The 21,599-nt window shown below is 55.8% G+C and overlaps 7 protein-coding genes across 7 annotated transcripts; 3 read left to right on the top strand and 4 right to left on the bottom strand.

Annotated features, from left to right (window-relative positions):
• The first annotated feature begins 899 nt into the window (after positions 1-899).
• Positions 900-2,570, top strand: B0I36DRAFT_110186 (uncharacterized protein). Its single transcript, XM_046147868.1, has one exon. It carries the CDS (start codon positions 1,254-1,256, stop codon positions 2,520-2,522), a length of 1,269 nt encoding a protein of 422 aa, XP_046014354.1. The 5' UTR covers positions 900-1,253; the 3' UTR covers positions 2,523-2,570.
• A 267-nt stretch (positions 2,571-2,837) lies between these two features.
• Positions 2,838-3,560, bottom strand: B0I36DRAFT_362181 (uncharacterized protein; the record flags this gene model as incomplete). The annotated part of the gene is made up of 1 exon (XM_046158611.1): positions 2,838-3,560. One exon carries the CDS (start codon positions 3,558-3,560, stop codon positions 2,838-2,840), a length of 723 nt encoding a protein of 240 aa, XP_046014353.1.
• A 2,904-nt stretch (positions 3,561-6,464) lies between these two features.
• On the top strand, positions 6,465-7,136 carry B0I36DRAFT_383369 (uncharacterized protein; the record flags this gene model as incomplete). Its single annotated transcript, XM_046160950.1, has 1 exon — positions 6,465-7,136. One exon carries the CDS (start codon positions 6,465-6,467, stop codon positions 7,134-7,136), a length of 672 nt encoding a protein of 223 aa, XP_046014352.1.
• A 21-nt stretch (positions 7,137-7,157) lies between these two features.
• Positions 7,158-9,274, bottom strand: B0I36DRAFT_321621 (uncharacterized protein). Its single transcript, XM_046153728.1, has one exon. It carries the CDS (start codon positions 9,089-9,091, stop codon positions 7,586-7,588), a length of 1,506 nt encoding a protein of 501 aa, XP_046014351.1. The 5' UTR covers positions 9,092-9,274; the 3' UTR covers positions 7,158-7,585.
• A 371-nt stretch (positions 9,275-9,645) lies between these two features.
• On the top strand, positions 9,646-10,996 carry B0I36DRAFT_241059 (DEAD/DEAH box helicase; the record flags this gene model as incomplete). The annotated part of the gene is made up of 3 exons (XM_046149816.1): positions 9,646-9,751; positions 9,825-10,865; positions 10,938-10,996. The coding sequence occupies 3 exons, from the start codon at positions 9,646-9,648 to the stop codon at positions 10,994-10,996; spliced, it is 1,206 nt and encodes a 401-aa protein (XP_046014350.1).
• A 1,127-nt stretch (positions 10,997-12,123) lies between these two features.
• Positions 12,124-17,295, bottom strand: B0I36DRAFT_348564 (PLU-1-like protein; the record flags this gene model as incomplete). Its single annotated transcript, XM_046156704.1, has 1 exon — positions 12,124-17,295. The coding sequence occupies one exon, from the start codon at positions 17,293-17,295 to the stop codon at positions 12,124-12,126; it is 5,172 nt and encodes a 1,723-aa protein (XP_046014349.1).
• Positions 17,296-19,962: 2,667 nt separating this feature from the next.
• Positions 19,963-21,105, bottom strand: B0I36DRAFT_362176 (uncharacterized protein; the record flags this gene model as incomplete). The annotated part of the gene is made up of 2 exons (XM_046158610.1): positions 19,963-20,782; positions 20,870-21,105. 2 exons carry the CDS (start codon positions 21,103-21,105, stop codon positions 19,963-19,965), a joined length of 1,056 nt encoding a protein of 351 aa, XP_046014348.1.
• Positions 21,106-21,599: the final 494 nt, after the last annotated feature.

The raw sequence follows: 21,599 nt of genomic DNA, 5'->3' as shown, positions 1-21,599 counted from the left end.
CGGATGGGACCCTGGATTGACACAAGTGAAGCGGCACTGGGCAAGCGCGACCGCGCCTGCTGCTGTACAGTACCAAAATCCGCCTTGCTTCAAGGTGCGCTTAGTCATTGGGCAGAGCAGCTGCCACAAATTTAAGCTGCAACTGCCGCACAGTCAGCGAATGACGGGACGCAGTGCTGCACCCAAAAGAGGGTCGTGCATGCCAAGGCGGCTGTCGGAGCTGCACCACGGCTGAAGAGGGTTGCAGTCGGCGACATGACAGGTCTGGGCTGGACCCGTGAACTGCCCAGGTGGCATACATTTTTTTTTGTAGGCCATGGAGGTGCGCTGTGGAACGTGCAGCGGCGTGGCAGAGGACGTGGACGAAGGAGGTGCTGACGAGAGGAAAGGGCGAGGAATGTCGCCATCTGCCATGTGGGCCGCCCTTCACTGCCTCAGGCTTCCGCGGTGAGACAGTGCACCCCAGAGTCATCCAGTGGCCGCGAAACCCCCTCTCGATGGTGCAATATCTCCAGTTGCTCGCGTCAGTCAGCACTAATACCTAATCACCACGCACTCGTCGCGTGCACCGCCAACTGGCTCTATGGCATGGCGGTCTGCCGTAGATCTTGAGCTGGGGAATGGCGATCCCCTCTGCAGCCCGTCAACCACACGGGCCACTCGCGCCACAGCCAAGACGCCGACCCCGGATTACTACTACCTCCTGCACACATCCACGCTCTCCATCCTCAACCTCCTGAAGCACCTCCTCTGCCTCACGACTCTAGACTTTCAGTCTCTTTTGCATCCCGTCCACTGTTCATCCTTTCGAGCCAGCGACCGTGGTTCTTGTTCATCTCTTATCCTTCAACGCTCGAAACATCTACCACGCAACTCCAGAAACGCCCAGCTGATTTTCAAGGAGGATTCGGTTTCTGGACGTCAGTTCCAGCTACATTCTTTCTGTGCTCGCAACACCAAGTCGATACCGGGCTCTGCCGGCCCGTGTTGTGGTCCAACTGCCAATTCTCGTCGGGAGTCCATGTGGGGACGCCACTCAGCACTTAGAACCCTCTTAGCCTCCTTGGCCTGGCCCGCCGTTGCTCAATCCAGAGTATTTACAGTCGGTGGGAAAAGGGGCCTCCCTCAGGCTCTTGTGAGCTTCGCCCCGCGATCTGGGATCTGAACTGCAATCTGAAGGGAAGAGCGCCGTCAAGGCCGTCCGCTCCTTGTGCTCCACGTTCAGCACCTTCACGCTCTCCTTCCACGACGAGATGGAACCATGTACAATGGCACCGGTAGCAAAGTCGGGCCAGGATGCAAAATCCAAGGACATGAAATCGAAAGAGATTTCCAGCAAATGCCCACCACTGCCTCTTGAGTTATGGATTCGCATCATTGGCTTTGTCACAGACTCGCGGTACATCCCCCGTGCCTGGCTCAACTTCCGGCGGGTCTCGTCATCTTTCAAGGCCGCAACAGAGCTTGCTTTCAGCGACAGGCACCTCAGAAACACCGAGATAATCTTCAGAGATTACAATTTCCAACTCAAGCATGTCCCAGCGGTTGCTGCTGCCCTCGAAAGCGCCGGCAACAGCGGTGAGCTTGTGGGCAGTGCACCCTTCCACCTCAAGTTTGTCTTGAAGTACCAGGGGCTGTCGGAGGATCGCACCCGGGCGATTTTCAAGAGAGAACCTATCGGCGAGGAGGTTGGCAGACTCGCACTTCCGGAGCACGGGTGCACTCTCGCAGAGCTGGCGGCGACAAGGTGGCAGCACATATCTCAGTCGTGGTACACCGCCGGCCAAGAGCGGCTCCGACAGCCGGCCACACCATTACCTGCAGCCTGCCCGGCAGCCGCACACGTTATCACCACCCGCCGCGTGGCCAACGACACAGCACTCCCAGGCTTTCAGGTCCATCTCGTGCAGGGAGACAAATGTGGAGACCACAATGACGACATCGGCACATCAGGGCACGTCTCGGTCCTCTGGCAGCCCATGCTGAGCCAACTATTCGGAGAGGAAGAGTACATCAAGTGGGCCAAGAAGGTAGACTACCAGCATTCCCCCATGCGCAAGAATCTCGATGCCATCTCCGCCATGGTCCGCACCGGCGAGCTGCCGCTCGACGAGTTCTTCACGCTCATGTCCGACTACACAAGCAAGAGCAGCCGTCGGGTGCTTGATCTTGTCCGGCAAGAGCGGCTCCGCCGACAGACTGCTTGCTCTGCCGCAGAAGGCGATTTAAGCCCGTCGACACCAATCAACTGCTCCAACGTGGAACTGGATGTCATCGAGCGTGCCAGAGAGAGCGTCTTCTGGGCCGAATTCATCGACGAGTGGCGCTTTCCGGGTAGTGAGGAGAATGAGGGCAACTTCTACGATGGCACCGGCCGCTTGTTCGAGGGGAATACCGAGATCAACAAACCCGAGGACGACGCCGCAGTACAGGCCAAGATGGAGGATTGTGAAGTGCCTGGCGCTAGCTGGTATGCTGGTTCGGACTGCTCAGAGGACGACGACATGAGTTCGGATTGGTAGATGGAGGGGATGACAGCGAGGATGAGCCCTACTCCGAGGACGGCTCTTGCGGTAGGGTATCTGTGGACTGCTCATCAATTATGATAACGATGCATTTTAAGGAGTTACGGGTTCGGGCACATAGCGAGCGAGCACGCTCATATTTACGCGCATGCAATTCATTGGGCTCTTCGGGCATTCAGATTGAGTTTCACAGGCCAAGTACAAGATTTGATAAGTTTGTGTGTATAAGCTACCTTCACACATGGAACAGCATTCGAGACCGTAGGAGCACCGCTTCTGAACCAGTCCTTGAGTTGTGTGAAAGCACATGAGTCAAAGCCCAGACACGCTCCGCCTTATCTGCGCAATGGACTCGCGATACTTGGCCAGCTCGGTGACCTCCTTCTCAAGCACCTTTCTTTTGGCCTCGAGCTCGTTGATGTACCGCTGTGAGACCTCGAGCTGGTTGCGCAACGCGATGTTGTTGTCGAGCTCTTGCTTGTACAGGCTCGTCAGGTGTTTGATCCGGGCGTCGGGCTTGAAGCGCTGGTCGTTGGGGTCTATCATCCTGCCGCCGCCGCTGCTGGGATTATTGTTCAAAGAGGCGGAGGGCTCTTTCGGAGTATTGGTGGTGGTGGTGGTGGCCGGGGTCTCGGGGCGTGATGTCGGTGGCGTCTGTTTGCTGGGGGTTTTGACGTTGATTTTGGTGGTGCCCCGTGGGGGGTTGCCAGGCATGAGGCCGTTGTTGCTGGGCTGCTTCACCGTTGATGGCGCCATGGCTTTGACCTGAGGGTAAACTTGATCGCTGTTGGATGTCTGGTGCGTGGGTGATGGGCTGATGAGAGCTGTCTTCTCTGGAGTTGTGTCCTCGCCGTCTGCCCCGTGACTCTTGTTATGATTGGATGTCTTGTTCTCGCCAGATAGAATCCGCCGTACTTCCTCGTGGTAGTGGCCTGTCGCTCGGACCTTGACAATCGTGAAGCGTGTCAAGCCGCTGCGGCGCACGAGCCTAGCTTTGAGGCTTCCGTGTTGTTCAGTGACTTTGTTGGCGGACATTTACTCTAAAGTCATCTTCCAATTTCTGTATGATGTGGAGATAATAGCCAGAGCGTGGTTGCTGCGCTTTGTTCAATTAGTATGAGTTGTTGCGGCCGTGCGATAATGTGTCAAGATGGCGGTGGTGCCCAAGGTATGCCACTGACGGACGGTTTTTTTAGAAAGAGCTTTCTGTCTTGGGCACAGTAAGAATGACAATCCAAAAGGAAACGATGCGGAGCGCCTCATGGCCAGGCAGCATTTGGAGTATCATCTATGGCTAGGAGCACCCACGAGTACTTCTGACAACACTTACAAAACTTAGATCTATTCCCAATAAGTCTCAATCCTTCAAGCTTCTTCAGGCAAACTCCTTCTTCTTTCCGCCTCATCGAAGAGAGCGCAACTTCGTTGACACAAGACTGAATCGTGGATATCTGAGCACCGCTGCTTGGTAACTTTCAATGGACAATTTCATTATCGTGGTTCATCCCTACACAGCGAGCAAGAATGTGGATTCATAACTCCAGTACTAACTCAACTTCGACAGTAATGAACCAACATCCAGCAGCGTCTCTTTATGCTACAGACCCGCACTTCTCAGCTTCAGCACGACACTGCTTAATACAAAGACGATTTCCATCACCAGAGTTTTACTACGATGTCACCGGACACTGAGCCGGCTTCTCTCAAGCAGGCAACGAGCTTACTCAACGACTCTCGCGTCAAAGTGAAAGAGAGCTTGGCATTAGTCGGCAAGGACATCCAGGCAAACCCAGAAAAGTTGGAAGCCGCTCGAGCTCGAGTCGCCGAGCTTGAAAAGATAAGCGAGTCTTTGAAGACGGCCAAAGAACATCTGTCTAAATTCCAGGCGGCCGTAGAGAAAGCGCTCAAAGATGCCCGCAAAGGGAACGTCTCTGTTCGAGCGCCAAAGTTCGAAGAATCCGATTCAAGCTATTTGTTCGACTAATACGGGTCTACCGGAGATTGACACGAGAGACCAAAATATTCCGGAGAGGCTACCTAACTCTTGTCCCATGGGAGATAGTAGATACAAAGATAGTATTGAAACCACGTTCCTAAAACATTAACGACTCTCAATTGTGTATTAGACCTATTCAGACCTGGTTTATCGTCGTCAGATACGAAAGCGAGAAGATAAACCTTATTTCCACCAGAACCATACCTAAGACCTACTCAGAATCCCTGAGGCGCACCTAGGAGAGAGCTTGCCACTGACTTTACCTACGGATGCAACGCGTACCTGAAGATCTGAATACGTTTGCATCACTTTCACCATATCTTCACCCAAGTTCTGGCTGAGCACCAGGGAGGCGTAAACACGCAACGGTTGGAACAAAATCAAGACGGACACGTGGATTATTGCCACTTGATCAGCATCTCGACAGCACGCAACAGCTGAAGAAATCTCTCAAACTACAATCATGACTCAGAAGCGCTCTCGCCCTCTTTACGACTGGAACTCTGACTCGCCTCAGCCTGACCTCGCGCCTGGCCCTAAGCGCGCAAGGTACGACAACACAAGCACAAGCAAAGCTTCATTGATTGATCACGGCTCTGAGAACAAACACCAAGAGAACATTCAAGTTGAGAATCACGAACAAGGAGATGATGAGAGCGCTCGCTCGGACTCAGAGACAATGAGCGAAGACTCGCTGGTACATTTTGCAATTTCGTCATCCCGCGGCTCTCAATCAGCAACCCCGGCAACCTCTTGGGGTTCCGGCGGTCCGCCTCCTTCTCTGGCGGTTGCACCATCGTCGGATTCGACATCTTTGTCCCCTTCTCTTGACCCATTGCAACGTCTTCCGCCGTCACGACCGGCTTCTCCGTGGTCTACATTGTCGCCACCATCTCCTGGCTCATCACTATTGTCACTCTGCTGCTCATCAGCTTCATCGCGAGCGTCTTCGCCCTCCATGGGCGACAGCTTAACACGTCCCAGCTGCTCAGAAACTCTTGCACAGCTTGCTCTACGCACAGGCTTGGGGGGATTGGAGAAGCTGGAGCAAGCCTTGCGGGAGACGGACACTGAGATTGCGAGGCAGGAGGAAATTCTCTCTCAGCTACGAAAAGAACGAGACGATCTCAGGGCGATCAGAGACAGGATTAGCGAGGTGGAAAACCTTGCGACAGAAGTCTTGCAGTCGATGGATCGGATCGATGCACGTGCGGATTACTCCAACAGTCACCGACAAAGTAGGAGAAGCCATTCTCCTCAAGGGCGGAAGTATGTTTGGGAAACCACATCAGGTTTCACGCCAACAATGTGACAATTGCGGGCGCTGTGGTTAGGCACAAGGCTGTGCTCCAACATTCATGGGGCATAGTCATCATGATACACCGGAAACGAGAACGAGTATTGGCGACACCGACGTGGGATCAGCGAAAGTTAGGGAAGACCTACGTAACCAGGAGAGGAGTTCTCTGCGCTTGCAATTTGAAAGTAATGGGGTCTGTCTAAAGTTGATAGAGAAAAATGTGATGGTCGACTGTACATGCACGTGACAGCTCAAGGGAGGTCGAGTCACGCAGGTCGAGCAAGTATCGTGACTCAAATGTGAGATGCCGCCACTGGAGTCCTGGACCTTCTGGGGCTGTGTCTGGTCTTTCCATCTCGTTCATGCATGCCACTCTTGTACTTATCGGAACAGTTGCGCCCGCAACACTCAGCAGTCGAGTCATTGGCTACCAGATCTTGTCCACCACCAGTGCACAGGACGGACCAAGCGATCCTGAGGTCGAAGCTACTTCCGCGTCTTCCGCTCTTACTTGTCATTGACAACCCAACCTTTGTTTCCTCTACTGGTCCGTATCAAGTCTCGCCGTCACGACTGCCTCACGGAACACACAACTGATACTAAGGACAATCCTCTCCTCGTCACACTCAACCTACACAGAGTCATGGCTCACGCGAGGAAAAGACAGCGCCTTGAAGAATTCGACCTAGACGGGCTCATTGTCTGCGAACTTGATAATGGTCTTGGCGACGAACTCAACGATGATAATTTCTGGATGGCCGGCACTATGACAAGTAACGTGCAAGGGCCCAGAGTTGGTGGCTACCGCATCACAGGTCAGCTCGACAACCGTGAGTCATCCAACATGGAAGCGTTGAGAGGAGGCTCCTACAGCATGACTGATATTGCCATCAACGACAACCATCACCGGCAACTGGCAGAACCATTTGCCTATGTAGGCACGGGATCTGCTGGCAAGGCTGATGATGGCATAGTCGTGGCTTCCAACCAATCCGTGCTTCCACTCGTCCGCAGCACTCGCCACGCTAACCGGCTGCTTGGTCCAGACTCAGAACGCGATGATTCGGCCACATTTGCAGAACTCGCTCGCTTGAGCAGCCAGGACAGCATCGCAGAACTCAAGCGCGCCATCGAGGCGAAGGACGAGGCCATCAAGGACCACCGCGCAGCCATAGACAAGCTCACTGCCGAGCGCAACGCGATGGACAAGGCCATGAAGGACATCACAAAGCTGGAGCAGGAGGCTACAAAGATATTGGAGAGCGTTGGAGATGTGATGGACAGCAGCAACGAACCCCAAGCGGCAAACAAGTAACACTGTCGAGCCCGGGGATACCAGGAAATGTGGAAAGCTATCGGCGGGAGACAGCTTGGTCAATAGTGCGGCCTGGTCAAGGACTACAACGCACACTCTAGATTGGCAGCGGTGGGTTACTGAGAAGCGGCAGGCAAAGCTCTCACACCTCTGAGCTTGAACGCTACGTCTGCAAAACAAAGCCCACTCTGATTCACAGAATAGGCTTGATAGGTTCGCCAACCCAAAGTAGTGAATACAACTGTACGCTCCTGAACTTGCGTTTATTCAATGCATATTTGGCACTCGGAAACTGGCCACAAAGGTCTTGTGAGAGCCACCCAAAAAGTGCTTTGTTGAACGCCCTAAACGCCCCAACTCATCGCCGTGATATGATGCGCTGCTCCTTTGACTTTCTAGACTTGTACAGCTTGCATCGCCTGATGCTCTCCGTGGAGATATATGCTTTTCTACAACAATCCCTGCTTCTGCAAATCATAGTACACCTTCTCGGGCATGACATTGCCCTCGGCGTCCTCCATCTGCACCATGCTGCCATCGTCGGGGTTGTGCCTCCGCTTCTCAGCCTGGATCTTGGCCCACAGCCGCTGCGCCTCGTCGATCTTCGTGATGTCGCGGAATAAGGCCGTGTTGGTGATGTTCAGACACTTGAGACCGTAGATGTGCCGGGCCTCGTTGAAGTGCTTGTCAAACGCCCGGCGACCCATGTAGACAAAGTTTCCGCAGATCTCGCAAGGATGCTCGACGCCCAGACCGTGCAGCTTGTAAAGCCAGTAGGGGATAGGCTTGCCGTCCCAAGCGAGCGGCAGCTTCAGTGGGTTGTAGACTTTGTCATCGTCGTCATCGTCGTCGCCCTCTTCGCCGTCGTGTTGCGCGCCTCCAGCCGGGGTTACTGTGTTGGCAAAGAGGTTCTGCAGCTCGAGTTGCCGCTCGCGCTCCGTCATGCCTTGCTTGCGCTCGACGTTCACGCGGGTGTCGCTGCGCTCTGTGCTCATCGCGCTCGCGAGGCGCTTCACTCGGTGTTCTCGCTCGGCGATCGCGCGCTCCTTCAATCTGAGAGCCGTTGCACCCCCGGCCTCGGCGCCATTGCTTGCCTGTCCACCCTCTTCCTTCTCGGCCACCGCTCTCTTGTGCTTCTTGCCTGACAAGTGGCCGTCGTATACATTCTGATTCTTGAACTCCTTCTGGCATGCATCACACCATACCCCGTCGCCGGAAGCTACCTGCGCAGCTGATTTGACTGTGCTAGCCTCCTCCTTCTTCCACTCTGAGACCTCGTCCTTCTCCCACGCTGTGTCGAACTCGTCGTCGAAATCGACAAGCAGCTTGTCCACGTTTTCCAGTGGCCGCGTCCGTCGCATGAATGACTCGAGATCTGACGCGAGCGAGCCCACGTACTGGAAGTATTGGTCTGTGAGCTTGTCGGAGCGCTTGATGCCGCCGGCGCCGGGCGCAAAGTTGTCGAAGAGGTCCAGGTATTGGATGTAGCTTAACCGCTTCGCGTTGGGGAGGTTGAGGTAGAGCTCGTGGCACGTATATAGGTCGAAGAAGCGGCCGAAAGCTTCCTCACCGGTGAACATGGCGTCGATCATGGCAACCTGAGCTTCCGCATCGACTCCTCGCTTTGGCTTGTATGCACGCTCGAGGTTCTCTACCGGCTCGGCGGGGTATTGCGCGTGGTGAGACTTGATCTCGGCAAGCTGCTTGTAGAACTCCTCCATCGCATCACCAGATCCGATTTGCTGGATTTCCCGGGAGCGGGAGGCGTCGGCATCGTTGTAGATATCGAGGAGCTTTGTCGACTGTGAGGAAATGCTTTCGAGGAAACGTGCGATTTCGTGGTCGCGAGCTAGCCGATCGCGGGGGTTCCTTGGTTCTGAGACCACACGATCCGAAATCGCCTGCTCAAGGCGCTCGAGATCCTCGTGGAGGAAGCGCTGCTCTTCGAGAAGCATGGTGGATGATCGTCCGCCGTCACGCGCGCGAGTCGTCGACTGGTGCTGTATTCCTCAATATTCCGAACAAGTGGATTATAGCTGTTGGCGAGAAGGGAAGCTTGGCCCTGCTACACGTCGTCGTGGGGGTTCGGGCGCGTGCGTGTTGAGTGCTCCAGATGATGTGGTCGGCGAGGCTGAGCTCGATGAAGTGCCAGAAAATAAGTTGACCCGGTCGCATCGCAGCCTTGTTGGCGAGAGGTACGTACCGACGTCGCGCGCGGGACCCTTGCCTCCGTACTCCATAGCAAGGCCCCACACGGGCAGCGCGAGCGCCACAGAGAGTGGATCAGCTCAGAGGCATCAGCCACACTTACCCCAATGACGATCCCCGGAAATTTCACCTTCGAGCCTTGTCGCGACTCGTTGCGCCGCAATCGTGAAGCTGCGACACAGCCTTCGGTATCATATATCGTGCCACCACTGCATCGCACAACACCTGGTTACTGTCACATCCATCTTTTCACACCAACCCAGCTAAGCCGACTTCGGATACCCCATCTACAACCGCAATCATGGCTGACGGCGGCGGTATCGATCGTCGCGCGGACGAGAAAATGGAGTTCTCGACCTCCAAGGAGGTTACTGTCCACCCGACATTCGAGGCCATGTCGCTCAAGGGTATGTTCTCCAGACGATAACTACCGGCTGCTCAATTCCGTACTTGCTGCGATTGCTAACGCAAATCTGACAGAGAATCTCCTCCGCGGCATCTACGCCTACGGCTACGAGTCGCCCTCGGCCGTCCAGTCCCGCGCCATTGTCCAGATCTGCAAGGGCCGCGACACCATCGCCCAGGCCCAGTCCGGCACAGGCAAGACGGCCACGTTCTCCATCTCCATGCTCCAGGTCATCGACACGGCCATCCGCGAGACCCAGGCTCTCGTTCTCTCCCCCACCCGCGAGCTCGCCACCCAGATCCAGTCCGTCGTCATGGCGCTCGGCGACTACATGAACGTCCAGTGCCACGCCTGCATCGGCGGCACGAACGTCGGCGAGGATATCCGCAAGCTCGACTACGGCCAGCACATCGTGTCGGGCACGCCCGGCCGCGTCGCCGACATGATCCGTCGGCGTCACCTCCGCACGCGCCACATCAAGATGCTCGTCCTCGACGAGGCCGACGAGCTGCTCAACCAGGGTTTCCGCGAGCAGATCTACGACGTGTACCGCTACCTGCCGCCGGCGACCCAGGTCGTCGTCATCTCCGCCACTCTGCCGTACGACGTCCTCGACATGACGACCAAGTTTATGACCGACCCCGTGCGCATCCTGGTCAAGCGTGACGAGTTGACCCTCGAGGGCCTCAAGCAGTACTTCATCGCCGTCGAGAAGGAGGACTGGAAGTTCGACACGTTGTGCGACCTCTACGACACCCTCACCATCACACAGGCCGTCATCTTCTGCAACACGCGGAGAAAGGTGGACTGGCTGACGGACAAGATGCGCGAGGCCAACTTCACCGTCAGCAGCATGCACGGCGACATGCCGCAGAAGGAGCGCGACAGCATCATGCAGGACTTCCGCCAGGGCAACAGCCGCGTGCTCATCTCGACCGACGTCTGGGCCCGCGGCATCGACGTCCAGCAGGTCAGCCTGGTCATCAACTACGACCTGCCCAGCAACCGTGAGAACTACATCCACCGGATCGGTCGTAGTGGACGTTTCGGTCGCAAGGGTGTCGCCATCAACTTTGTTACTAGCGAGGACGTGCGCATCCTGCGTGATATCGAATGTGAGTCTCTCTCTGTCTCCATCTTTACAACCTATTTTGTTCTATATCAGGACTGACCCGGGCGACCCCTAGTGTACTACTCCACCCAGATCGACGAAATGCCCATGAACGTCGCCGATCTCATCTCTTGATTCAAGCGACACCCGGTCTTTTGAAATTATCTTCTATCCAAGCAGGCAGCAGTGCGCCGCCGACGCGCGCATGGAGTCTAAATATTCAGGGGCAGCTTGCCAAAAGAACAAAAATGGGAATGTGGAGGAAATGGGCCTGTCATCTAAGCAGTAAGTCTGGCACCTTTTCCCCGCCGCCGCCGCCCTTCCCCCGGCACGCACAAGAGAGTCAGGCACATGAGATACTGACCAGCATCCGTCCGAACAGCGCCGTCACAAACCAGATTGATACCAAAAGTCCAAAGTACCACCAGTGACACACACACGCACACACACGCACACGCGCGCGCGCGCGTGTTGATTGATGCACACCGTCTTTGCAACGTGCAAGGGCACCATAGCCGGGGCACTGGGATCGGGGATCGCGAAATACGGCAGACGATCCCCCTTTCAGCACATCATCATCAGGATCCTGGAACCGCGACGGCCTTAACATGTAAATGGACGCTGCATACTGACTGGCGCTCTTGTTGCCGATGATTCGCAATGCCAGGGGTCATGACTGATTGCCTGGGCGCTTGCTAACACCCTTCCCTACGTGACACGTAACCACAGCTGCGTGGAGCCATTCAATCGACTCGATTGCCAAATACTCCAGTTGGACTTCATCCAAGCAAAGTACTCTATAAGCATCAACAGAACCAAAGCTGTGAAGGCTCTGATTTTGTGCGGTCGAACGTATAGCCAAGTGCGATAGAAAAGGTAGGAAATGCACACAAGGCATGCATTGGCTCGCCGTTTCTTCGTGGCTGTTACGCGATAGAGAAAGCCAACCTGACCAAGAGCACACCACGAAACATGGCTCTAGATGGATTGAATGATATTTGTACATCTTACAACTCGAAGAATAACTACACAAGCACCGTAGGGGAATATCTCGTGACTCCCAATGACAATGATGCTTGGACTATCCCGGGAAACGCAACAAGACACCAAAAAACCTCCCAGCACCGCGCAATGCCTTGATAAAGATGAAAGCATTGTCCAGCAAAGAAGCAAATCCTTACCCACTGCATCTGCCCCACAACTTCCACTTCTGCCGTATCGTCGGTTCAAGACATGGTTCGCAACCATTGCACGACAGGCCCCTAATCCGAGTCCTCCATGTCCATGGCATTCCGCTCGGCCTCCAAACTGTCTGCTGTCACGACACGGTCGCGCTCGCGCCTGTCGTCGTCGTCTCCGTTGATCAGATCGTTGAACATGATGTCGACGTTCTTGTCGTCTTCCTGCGTTTGCTCAGTAGATGCACCCCGTCCGAATGTTCCTTTCCGGTTCTTGTCCCAGACATCACGGCCGAAGATTTCTTCTGCTCGCTTTCGGCCTTCTTCCGTGCTACCGAGAATCTCTAAAGCTCGCTCCTTCTCCGCTTCACTGGGCAAGCTAGACCCGTCATCTTGGCCCCGCAGAAGTCTGTCCTCCAGGGATAACGCAGAGTCAGGAGCCACAAGTCGTGGGCTAGGACCATTTGCGCCGCCCGGGGAGAGGAATCCAGGATGCAGAGAACCACCACCAGGATTGTCCATACTTTCTCGGCGTAAGGACGATCCTGGCCGCCCGACAGATGAAGCGTCAGACTCGCGGTGGGGGAGTTTATGGATTGTGCCGGGAGCTGAATGAGGATTGCGGGACATGAAGGTATTGCGTCCATCGTACGAAGGTGTCGATGGGCTACCCGATGAAGGTCCAAAGGCCCCATTTGGGGAAGGTTGCGCAGCGGCAGCTGCGGCGGCTTCGGCATTGAGAGCCTTGCGCTTGAGGCTATTAGCCTTGCTCTTCAAATTTTCTGGCAAGTCCTCCGGGTCTTCAACACCATACTGCGCAAGCATACGCTGCAACTTGGTCGGCCGGGGCTTGCGTGTGCTCTTCGACACCTCGAGGACCGGGGGAGGTTCCGGTGCAACTGGACTCCACTTGTGTAGCTCCTGACGAAAAAAGTTTGTTTCGTAAGACAGTAGAATCTCGGCTCCCTCGATCTTGCGAAGGTAGAAACGCTGCGTGTCGGCTTCCGATGCGGTCCCCAGGACAGGGTTGCAGAATCCAGCAATATGATTGCGGAAGTCCTGAGCATTGTCAATGATCTTGCGCAATGTCTCTTCCTCCTCAGGCTGGAAAGGCAGAGTAGCAATCTCGTCCTGCCAGGCCATCAGATCCTCCAGCTTCGGCCGCGCCGCGTCCCGGGGAATCTTGATCCGCCAGTCGCAGATTGGACAAGTATATTTCTCGTCTTCCTTCAGCTTCCCGCGGGCAATCTTGAGACACTTTCCGTGGTACCACTCGTGGCAAAGCTCACACTCAATCATCATGCCGGCCTCGATCCGGCGGCAGATACAAAAGACTTCTCGGAAAGATGGATCATCCCACGTCCGATGAGTCTTTTGGGGCTCGCCCTCCTCGCTTGCGGCTCTAGACGCCGGTTCGGCTGGTAGTCGGGGCTTGTCACTAACAATATCGAAGCAGTCAAGATTGCGATCCAGGACGTAGTCCATGTGCGACTTCAAGATATGCAGGGGTGCATTCGTCTTTCCAAAGAGCTTTTTGCCTTTCCGCATCCAGTCCTCATGGCGCTTCTGTTCTTTTTCCAGGTCGAGGGTCCCAGTAGGCTTGGAGTTGAGGTCTTCGAGCTTCTTCATGACCTCAGCCACTTCGGTGTACTTTGGCCTCTTGGTATAATCAGCAAGCTTGGACCGATCGGTGAGATCAAGGATCTGCTTGTGGGCTTCTCGTTGCTTGTGCAGGATTTGGTCGACCGCCGTCAGCGTGTCGGGCGAGACAGGCAGACCATTGCCCTGCACCTGATGTGATAGGGCTTCCAGCTGAGGGTAGTGGACGGTTTCGGCATGAATCAGCTCCTTGGCCTTTGCCTCCCATGCCTGACCTGCTTGGAACTTTTCGTTGTACCACTTCATGTGGTCATTGTAGGGAGGCATGTCGAGACGTTTGCCTTCATCGAGAAGCTCGCGCACATCGTTCAGTGTCAGGAGGAGTGGCCGACTAGCGCGGGCCTTTGAGGTCCACCGCATCTGCTCGAGAAGCCGACCAAGCTTCTCCATTTCGGGGATGTCGACGTTGAAAGAGCGACCTTCCTCCATCAGCTCCTCAATGCCTTCCTCATTCTGGATCAGAGAGTGCTCCAGAACATGTGCCGCATTCTTCTGAAAGCTCTTGATGGCAGCAGCCCGCTCTTGCAATTGCTGGATCTCGGGGCAGTCGAATCCTATCCGGTCGGCCTCCTCAATCAGGCGGTCGATATTATCGACATTCCGAATTTCGCGTTCTTTCTGCTCTTGTGCCGCGCTGCCAATGGACTTTCGCAGCCCGCTTTGCCAGACCTTGTCGTTCTTACGGCGGTTTTGCTGTTTGCGCACCGTATAATTAGTCGCCTCTTCGACCCATTCGTTACAGCGATCAACGAATTCCTTGAGCGTTGGCAGAGAGGGGAGGTCGTACGGGATGCGTTCACCCTCATTGAGCAGGGTGCGCAACGCCTTAAGAGTAGGCGTCGCTTCCTCCTCCAACAACTTCTCGTATTTATCCTCCCAGAGCTCCGGCGCTTGCGCCTTCTCAACCACCCTCTGATAGGTCTCCTCGAGGTCATCTCTTGTCTTGCGGTAGATGAGAACGTGTTGGTCGCCCGCAAAACGTTTGGCTTCTGGCAAATCGCAGCAAGGATGCTGCCCGGCGTGCGCGAGACACAGAACCTTGCCCGACTGAAGGCACTTGAACCTCGATAGATAAGCATAAGACTTGCAGAATGAGCATCCGTACTCTTCTTCAGGGACATCTTGGTCAGAGATTTCAAAGGTCAATGGGCACTTTGGACTGGAGTCGTCCGTGGCTGGAGCATCGTGGGAGTGGTCGCACGTCTCCGCAACATGTCTGGCCATCAAGGCTTGCCGCTGCTCCTTCTCGCGATTGAAAATCTTCTCGAGCGCGGGCGCGAGCCACTTCGCTGTTTGAATAGTCAGTCCGCTGGTGGCGCCCTCTGCCGCTGTCCATAGCAATTCGTCGTGTGAGAAGCATGATTGTCGTCGGAACTGCTGCAGACGTTCCACGCCCGCAAGACCCCAAGGTTCCCAGTCGCTTGGGGCGAAGTTGACAGCTTCATTGAAGTTGAATCCGTGGTTGAACCCAGCATGGTAGGCCTGGGGAAAGGTGATAACAAATTGACCGGCGCGTTGGTCAAGGGCGAAGACCCGAACACCAGCTTTCTTGAGATGCTCAGGCGTTAAGAGCGTGACGAGTTGGAAGAGCAGATCGGGCTGCGTCTCAAACAATTCCGGGACGGCCTCCCTCATGGCGTTCTCGAACTTCTCTGCATCAGCTCCAGGAATGCCGTACCAAGTCTTTGTGGCTCCGAAATGCTGATAATTGGCCGAGTACGCGTAGTGGTCTTCATTATGCCAACAGAAAGTGGAGAAGATCATACCGACATACACCCATGGGACAGTCATCCCTGATATGTCGGTTTTGATGTGTCTGAAGAGACTCTCCGGATGCAAGGGCAGAATGTTCAGGTTCCAAGGGTCGGTCGAGTAGGGGTTGCGTGGGTTCCTCTCTGCAGTCGGAAATCCAGAGCCGTGCGTGGTGCAGTGGATATCGGCACCATACTCGACTTCATGAGTCTCCTCAATATTTGTGACGAGCTTCCAAAACTCTCGTTCAACGTCGTCCTCGGTGACTGGGCGTGGGCAATTGAGAACTGGATCAAAAGGCATCCGGTTCTCAAAATAGCCCTGCTTGAAGTCGGCCGCTTTCTCCTGAAACTGCTTCAAGGAGTATAGCCCTCCGTCCTCAAACCCAAACTGACCATCTCCGACCAGACATCGGGGACAATTCCACTCATTCTCTGGCTTGGCCTTCAGAGGAGGGTCGAGGCAGCCGCCGTGGTAGCAGTGGTCGCATGACTCGCAAACAGCAAGATAGCCTGCCTCCTGGCCTTTACCGCAAGTCTCACACTTCTCGCCAGGGATGTATGAGTCGTCGCGATGCGTACGTGGCGCATTTGGCCGTAGCATGGACATATGCGAGCCAGCGACGGTAGGTACGTTCTCTTGCTTGAGCCGCTTGCTTCGACGGCTGCCAGCCTCAGCACTTTCCTTTTCCGTCGGGGGAGCTTCTCGTTTCGAGGACTCCGAGCCTTCTGTGCTGAGCTGGCGTTTGAGAATGCTGGCCGAGGCCAAGCCCGACGAGCGTTGCTCTGGCGTATCTCTGTTGGGGGCAGGCAAGGGACTACCAGACCGATTGGGCGCAGAGGTGGGCGGTTGTGAAGTAGGTGTCGACGTGGGTCTATTGACGCTTGTGAAGCCAGAAGTGTTGATTGCAGTGAAACCACTAGGCGCGGGTGGTGTATCGGTCATTGCGACATCGCGATCAGAGCTCTCCTGCTTCAGCGTGCCATTCAAACCAGCTTGTAGATTATCAGTAGCCTGTCGAAGAGCAGGCGAGTCGGCTCTCAGGCTCGAGGGCGTGTTGACTGCCGACCGTTTGATTGGGCTCGGTGCTGGGCTCGGGGTCAAGGGGCCGCCGTATTCCTGCTCAAGCTGCTGGTAGACTCCAGGTTTCGCTTGGCGAAGGTAGTTTTCGTATGGGTTGAGCCAACGGTCATAGGAGTTTTTCAGTGACGTCGACAGGGAAGACATGATCTTCCCACTGTAGCCCAAATCTCTACCAATTTCGGCCCATTTTTTGGTCTTGCAGACCTTCTCGAAGCCACCTCTGGACTCGACGGCCTTTTTCAGCCGATACAGGTCGAGCGGTTTCTTGTCCACATATGGCAGACGGTTTAGATTCGTGCCGAGCTGTTTGTGAAACTTTGCCAAAGCATCCAGGTAACTCAGATTGGCTCGTGTGCTGCCCTCGCATGAGTTGAGCTCCTGTTTTCTGGTCCGGAAGTGAAACTTTTCAGTATCAATGGCGAAATCGGGGTTCCAGCTATCAGGAGGGATGATTTTGCATATTCCAAACTCTTGCGCCTCGGGGGTGATCTTTCGGATGTACTCGAACGGGTCTTTCCATTCCTCTTCAGTAGGCTGATACGTGGGGGCTTCCTGTAAGCCGTACGGTCTGTTGCGCTTGATGATCTCTCTGCCTGCTGTTGGCTGACCTCTCCGCTCGACAGATCGCAGGTCGAGCGGCGTGCTGCGCATGGAGCTCAAGGGAACATGCTGATTGTTAGATGTCGTTGCAGTTTTCGACTTGGCACTGCTTGACGCCCCGACGGCAGGCGACCCTCGCGCGCTGCCATTTGTGCTGTGCATTGCGGTCGGCTTGACGAACACAAGGGCCGGTGGTTGTCTCACAAGGCCAGGCGCTGGCGACTCTTGTTGTGGCAGTATTGAATTCTATCGTGTGTTTGCATCAAGCGTATGTCGTGATGGCATGGTAGTAGCTGATGCAGCGTTGATGCAAGCTGGTATCGTGTCGATTGCTGTGCAGACTTCCCGTACGATCCCGGTCTCAGTGGAGAGACTCTGACGGTGATCTGGCAATTCAACTCGGGTTGGTCTTGTGCATTCAACACGGGTGTCCACTCGATTTGCCTACCACGTGAACAACGGCGCGGGTATGCGGCGCGCACCCCAGAATCCAGACATGAAATTCGAGCCTCAGAGGACTACTATCGTAGACGAGGGCTGATTAGAAGCCTGGCTGGATCACGGCCGTTGCTGCGTGAGGATATCTCAGCAGCCACAGAAGCCGGGTTTCGCAAGTACTGCAGGTTGGTGTGCTAGCCTGAGCGAGTGGATCGATGCGACGAGACGGGACCGGCTGTGTCGGTTCGGTATGGCGGGGATGACGCCGTGTGTTGGCCTCGGAGCTGGTGTGCTCTGGCAGCGTGCGGCGGATTGCTGGGAGGGTGGACGGGGTGGTATATGGGCGGGCGAGAAGCACGGCGAGAGCGCATGTAAGAAGAAGATGTGCGTGTGATATTGGACGGGGAGAAAAGGCAGGCTGGACCGACGGGGGCCGGGACGGGAGGGCTGGCTGGCTGGCGCAAAAGCACGAGAGGTGGAGGGCAGGAGCGACGACGGGGTCGGCAGGCAGTCCGTGGCGGGCGGGCGTTTCGAGGTACCGCCGCGTGCGCTGGACTGCGCGCCGGGGCCCAGGTCACTCGGGCCCTGCCCAGGCCAACTAGGAAGTCGTGGGCCGCACAAAAGTGGGGGCGCTCCCCATCCAGAATGCGCAGGGATCAGCCCAGCTTTCTTCGGCTGCGTCTAGCGCGAGCAGGCCACCGCACCACACTCTTCGATGCGTCCATCCATGGATGTGTGTGCTTTTTCCCATCCATCCATCCCGGTCGACCGACATCGTCGTCCACGGTCGTGGACCAGCACCACCAACCACAATTCTGCTCGTCGCGCTCTCAATTCGGCCCATATGTCATCCTCTCAGACGGAATCCCTACCGCTGCACTGCCGAGGACCGGAGCGGAATAGCTGACCTTCTAGGCCCCTTTGGTCTGCCCTCTCGCACTATCCAGCCAGGATCATGCCGCACCTGGCCGTGTCCTTACTTCTGCATGACGAGAGCCATGTGTGGCGCATGCATCAACATGCAGCAACCTGTCCTGCTCCATCACAGGCAATGCCGCTTGTCCCTTTCCGCGGCTTTCGCAACATCATCGTGGCGCTCGTCTGGTGTCCCCTGGCGTACGTGAGGCACCGCCATAAAATCCCTACCCCACCAATCCTCTGCGATCACACGACGCGGGCGCAAAGACAACCGATCGGTAAGCTTTAAAGGAGAACCGATCGACAAATAGATGTGGGCACTGCTTGCCAACTTAACCTAAATAGCGTACGCGCGCACGCCCGTCCCAAGTGCACAAAAAAAGATTGCGAGTCATGGGAGGCCGTGGGCAAAACCCGTTGGTAGCGGTGCGCTGCGCAAACCTCTTCAGGTACCAAGCAAGGGAGCGGCAATGTCTGAGGCTCCAGGTCAGCGCTCGACGTCAGGTTTTCATCCCTCATTTTGAGCCGCGTCTGAGTTTCCAGTTGGCAACGCCTTCACGCAGAAGCCGAAAATAACCCAAGGACAGAATGGAGAAGAAAAAGAGGCAGGCATGTCTATCATACGATTCTCTGTCGCTACCACTGGCTGTCATGCCACACTTCGTGAGGGTTTGGTTCCGGAAACGGGATTATGTGCATGGGATGGCACACTATTGCTGGCTGAGCATTCGGCCCCATTTTCTGCCTGGGAGCCGGTGACACATGGAAAATAGGACAGCCTACAACCGAACCCTGTCGCTCGGCACCTGCGGCGACATGTAATGCGGCCACGGCCCTGGGAAGCACGGCATCAGCTCGCCTCTGAATCACAAGAGTCCTGTCTGGACCCTTCGACATCAACTCTCTTGGATGCCGTTTTCTGCTCGTGGTCAAAAACGTGTTGCATCACCTCGCCTCGCTTTGCTGCAAGCCAACGTGTTGTTGCCCGTAGCGTGAAATTATGTTCCTGCGCAGGGTGGGCAGGTCGTCGGCGGAGTTAAGTTTGGCTGCCCCCGTTTTTTTCCCGACTTCAACCCATTGCGATTGGCTCTGCGTCAGGTCCCCGGCCAGCCAGATCCTTGCACACCTGGCATCGATATCATTTTATTTCTGTTGTTTCAGTACCCGGCCAGCCAGCCTGTCTCCTGTCAGCTGCTATATAGGCTTTCACAATATGGCCCTGGCCCTGGCCCCAGCACAGGGCAGCATTGAATATCATTCTGCCATCTGCCATCTTAATGCGGCAGCGTCAAGCAAAGCACAGTAACCCGTGACGAACCCTGCTGCTTACAGGGCACGGGAAAGGGAACCCCCTATCGTAATGGTGCTGGTGAAGCGGCTGCATAAGCTCAGGAAAATGAGTCTGGGTTGTGACACGTTCTGCAATCTCGAGAAGACAGTTTATATTTCCATGAAGCAGGGTTATCACCTGTGTCACGGCGAAGCTGGCACTTCCTTCCTCTTCCTAGCCACGCGCGGCTTCTTGAGCAACTTCTCAACATCTTTGGGCCCCCTCACCCGCAGGGTCAGCTCTTTCATCATGTCCACCCAGCGCGCTTCACCACCGCATTGCGGACAGTGTCCAACCACGGGAAGTATATGCTCGACATCCTCGCCGCGCTCCTTGAGCATATGCCCGCTCCAGCACGACACGTGGCCCGCCGCGTGGCAACTCTGGTTTGGACACACAGCATACAGCCCTTCTCCTGGCGGCAGAGTCTCCTTGCAGAGCACACAGGGCCCTTCGTTCTCAAAGGTGAAGAGCGAATTTGTCTTGGCCACGTAATCTTTCATGGAGTTGTAGTCTAGCGGGAGAGCGTGAATTCCCCATGCTGGTGTATCTGCTGCATCCGCCGTTGTCGTTGTTCTTGTCGTGCTGTCTTCGTCATCGGAACTCGTAATCGTGGTCGCAGTCGTAGTCGCAGTCGCGTCCTTCAATGTCGCTGCGGAGACCGCTTCTACCCCAGCCGCAGGCTCAAAGTCGGTCAAGACCGACACGGTTGCGCGCAGCGGCTCGTTGGCCGTCTTGCACCACCTGCCCCACGCGGCGTGCACATCCTTCGCGAAGAAGTGCACCGTGAGCGGCCAGCGGGCAAAGCTGGGCACGCGCAGGAGCAGGTGGGCATTTGACAGGATCGAGGTGAGGCTGTGCCGGGGACGCTTGAGGTGGCCACTGCGCTTCCGCTGCGTGGCGATGGTGATGCGCGAGCTCGAGGGGATGTGTAGCGAGAGGTGCGGGTTGTTTAGCGCCCATCTGATGCGAGCGGACATGTCAGTCAATGGATTGGCCTCGGGCGTGCTTGGGTGGCACGTTTTTGCATCGGAAGGGGTCCATACTCACTCAAACTTGAGCGCCGCCACGAGCCCTGGAAACCCGGAGACCAGCCCGACCATCTCCCATGGTCGAAGGGACGCCCGCGACGTGCGCGCCGCGCCGCCCTTGGCCTCGCCATTGTGCTGCTTGAGCCGACGCGGAGGGTTGGGCGTGGAGCCGATATAGAGCGACGAGTGCCGAACTGTTGAGCGCAGGATGTAGACTGTGTAGAGCGGAGGGATGGGGCGTGTTTGGGTGGCCATCGTGACGACAAGGGGGTGGTGTATTAACCTTCCGAATGACCTTTCTTTGGTCGCAAGTCGGGCATTCAAGGTAGTATCCGAGTAAAAAGAATCAATCCGGGTCAGGTATCGTCATATGAGGGTGAATGCATATGTCGGCTGGCAGGCTTCTTCGTTAGGCGACCTGCCATAGCTGTTCAGCTGTTTGGAAGTGCCGCCGGGGGCTGTTCGTTGAGCTGTATATGGTCCAACTCTTGAACATGAAGCCAATATCAAGGCAAAAGCTTCCTGAGGATTCCGGGCTGGGAAGCTGTGAGGAGCGTGCCCAGCATCAGGTTCGCGAGCTCTTGTGTATGGTGTCTGTCGTGATTGGAGTCTGTGAGTGGTTCGCGTGAGCGCACAATGTGCAGTGCATCTTGGTGGTGCGGAGTCAGTGCAGCGAGGTGGGGTGGGGTGCTGGGGATGGTGCATCCTTGCCACCGCGGAGCAGCGACCCAGCTGCTGTTCGATGAGTC

The sequence above is a fragment of the Microdochium trichocladiopsis genome (assembly GCF_020744255.1).
Source record: "Microdochium trichocladiopsis strain MPI-CAGE-CH-0230 chromosome Unknown B0I36scaffold_4, whole genome shotgun sequence".
Classification (NCBI taxonomy): Eukaryota; Fungi; Ascomycota; class Sordariomycetes; order Xylariales; family Microdochiaceae; genus Microdochium; species Microdochium trichocladiopsis.
Note: the sequence above shows the minus strand (reverse complement) of the source record. Positions and strands in the feature narration are given on the sequence as shown.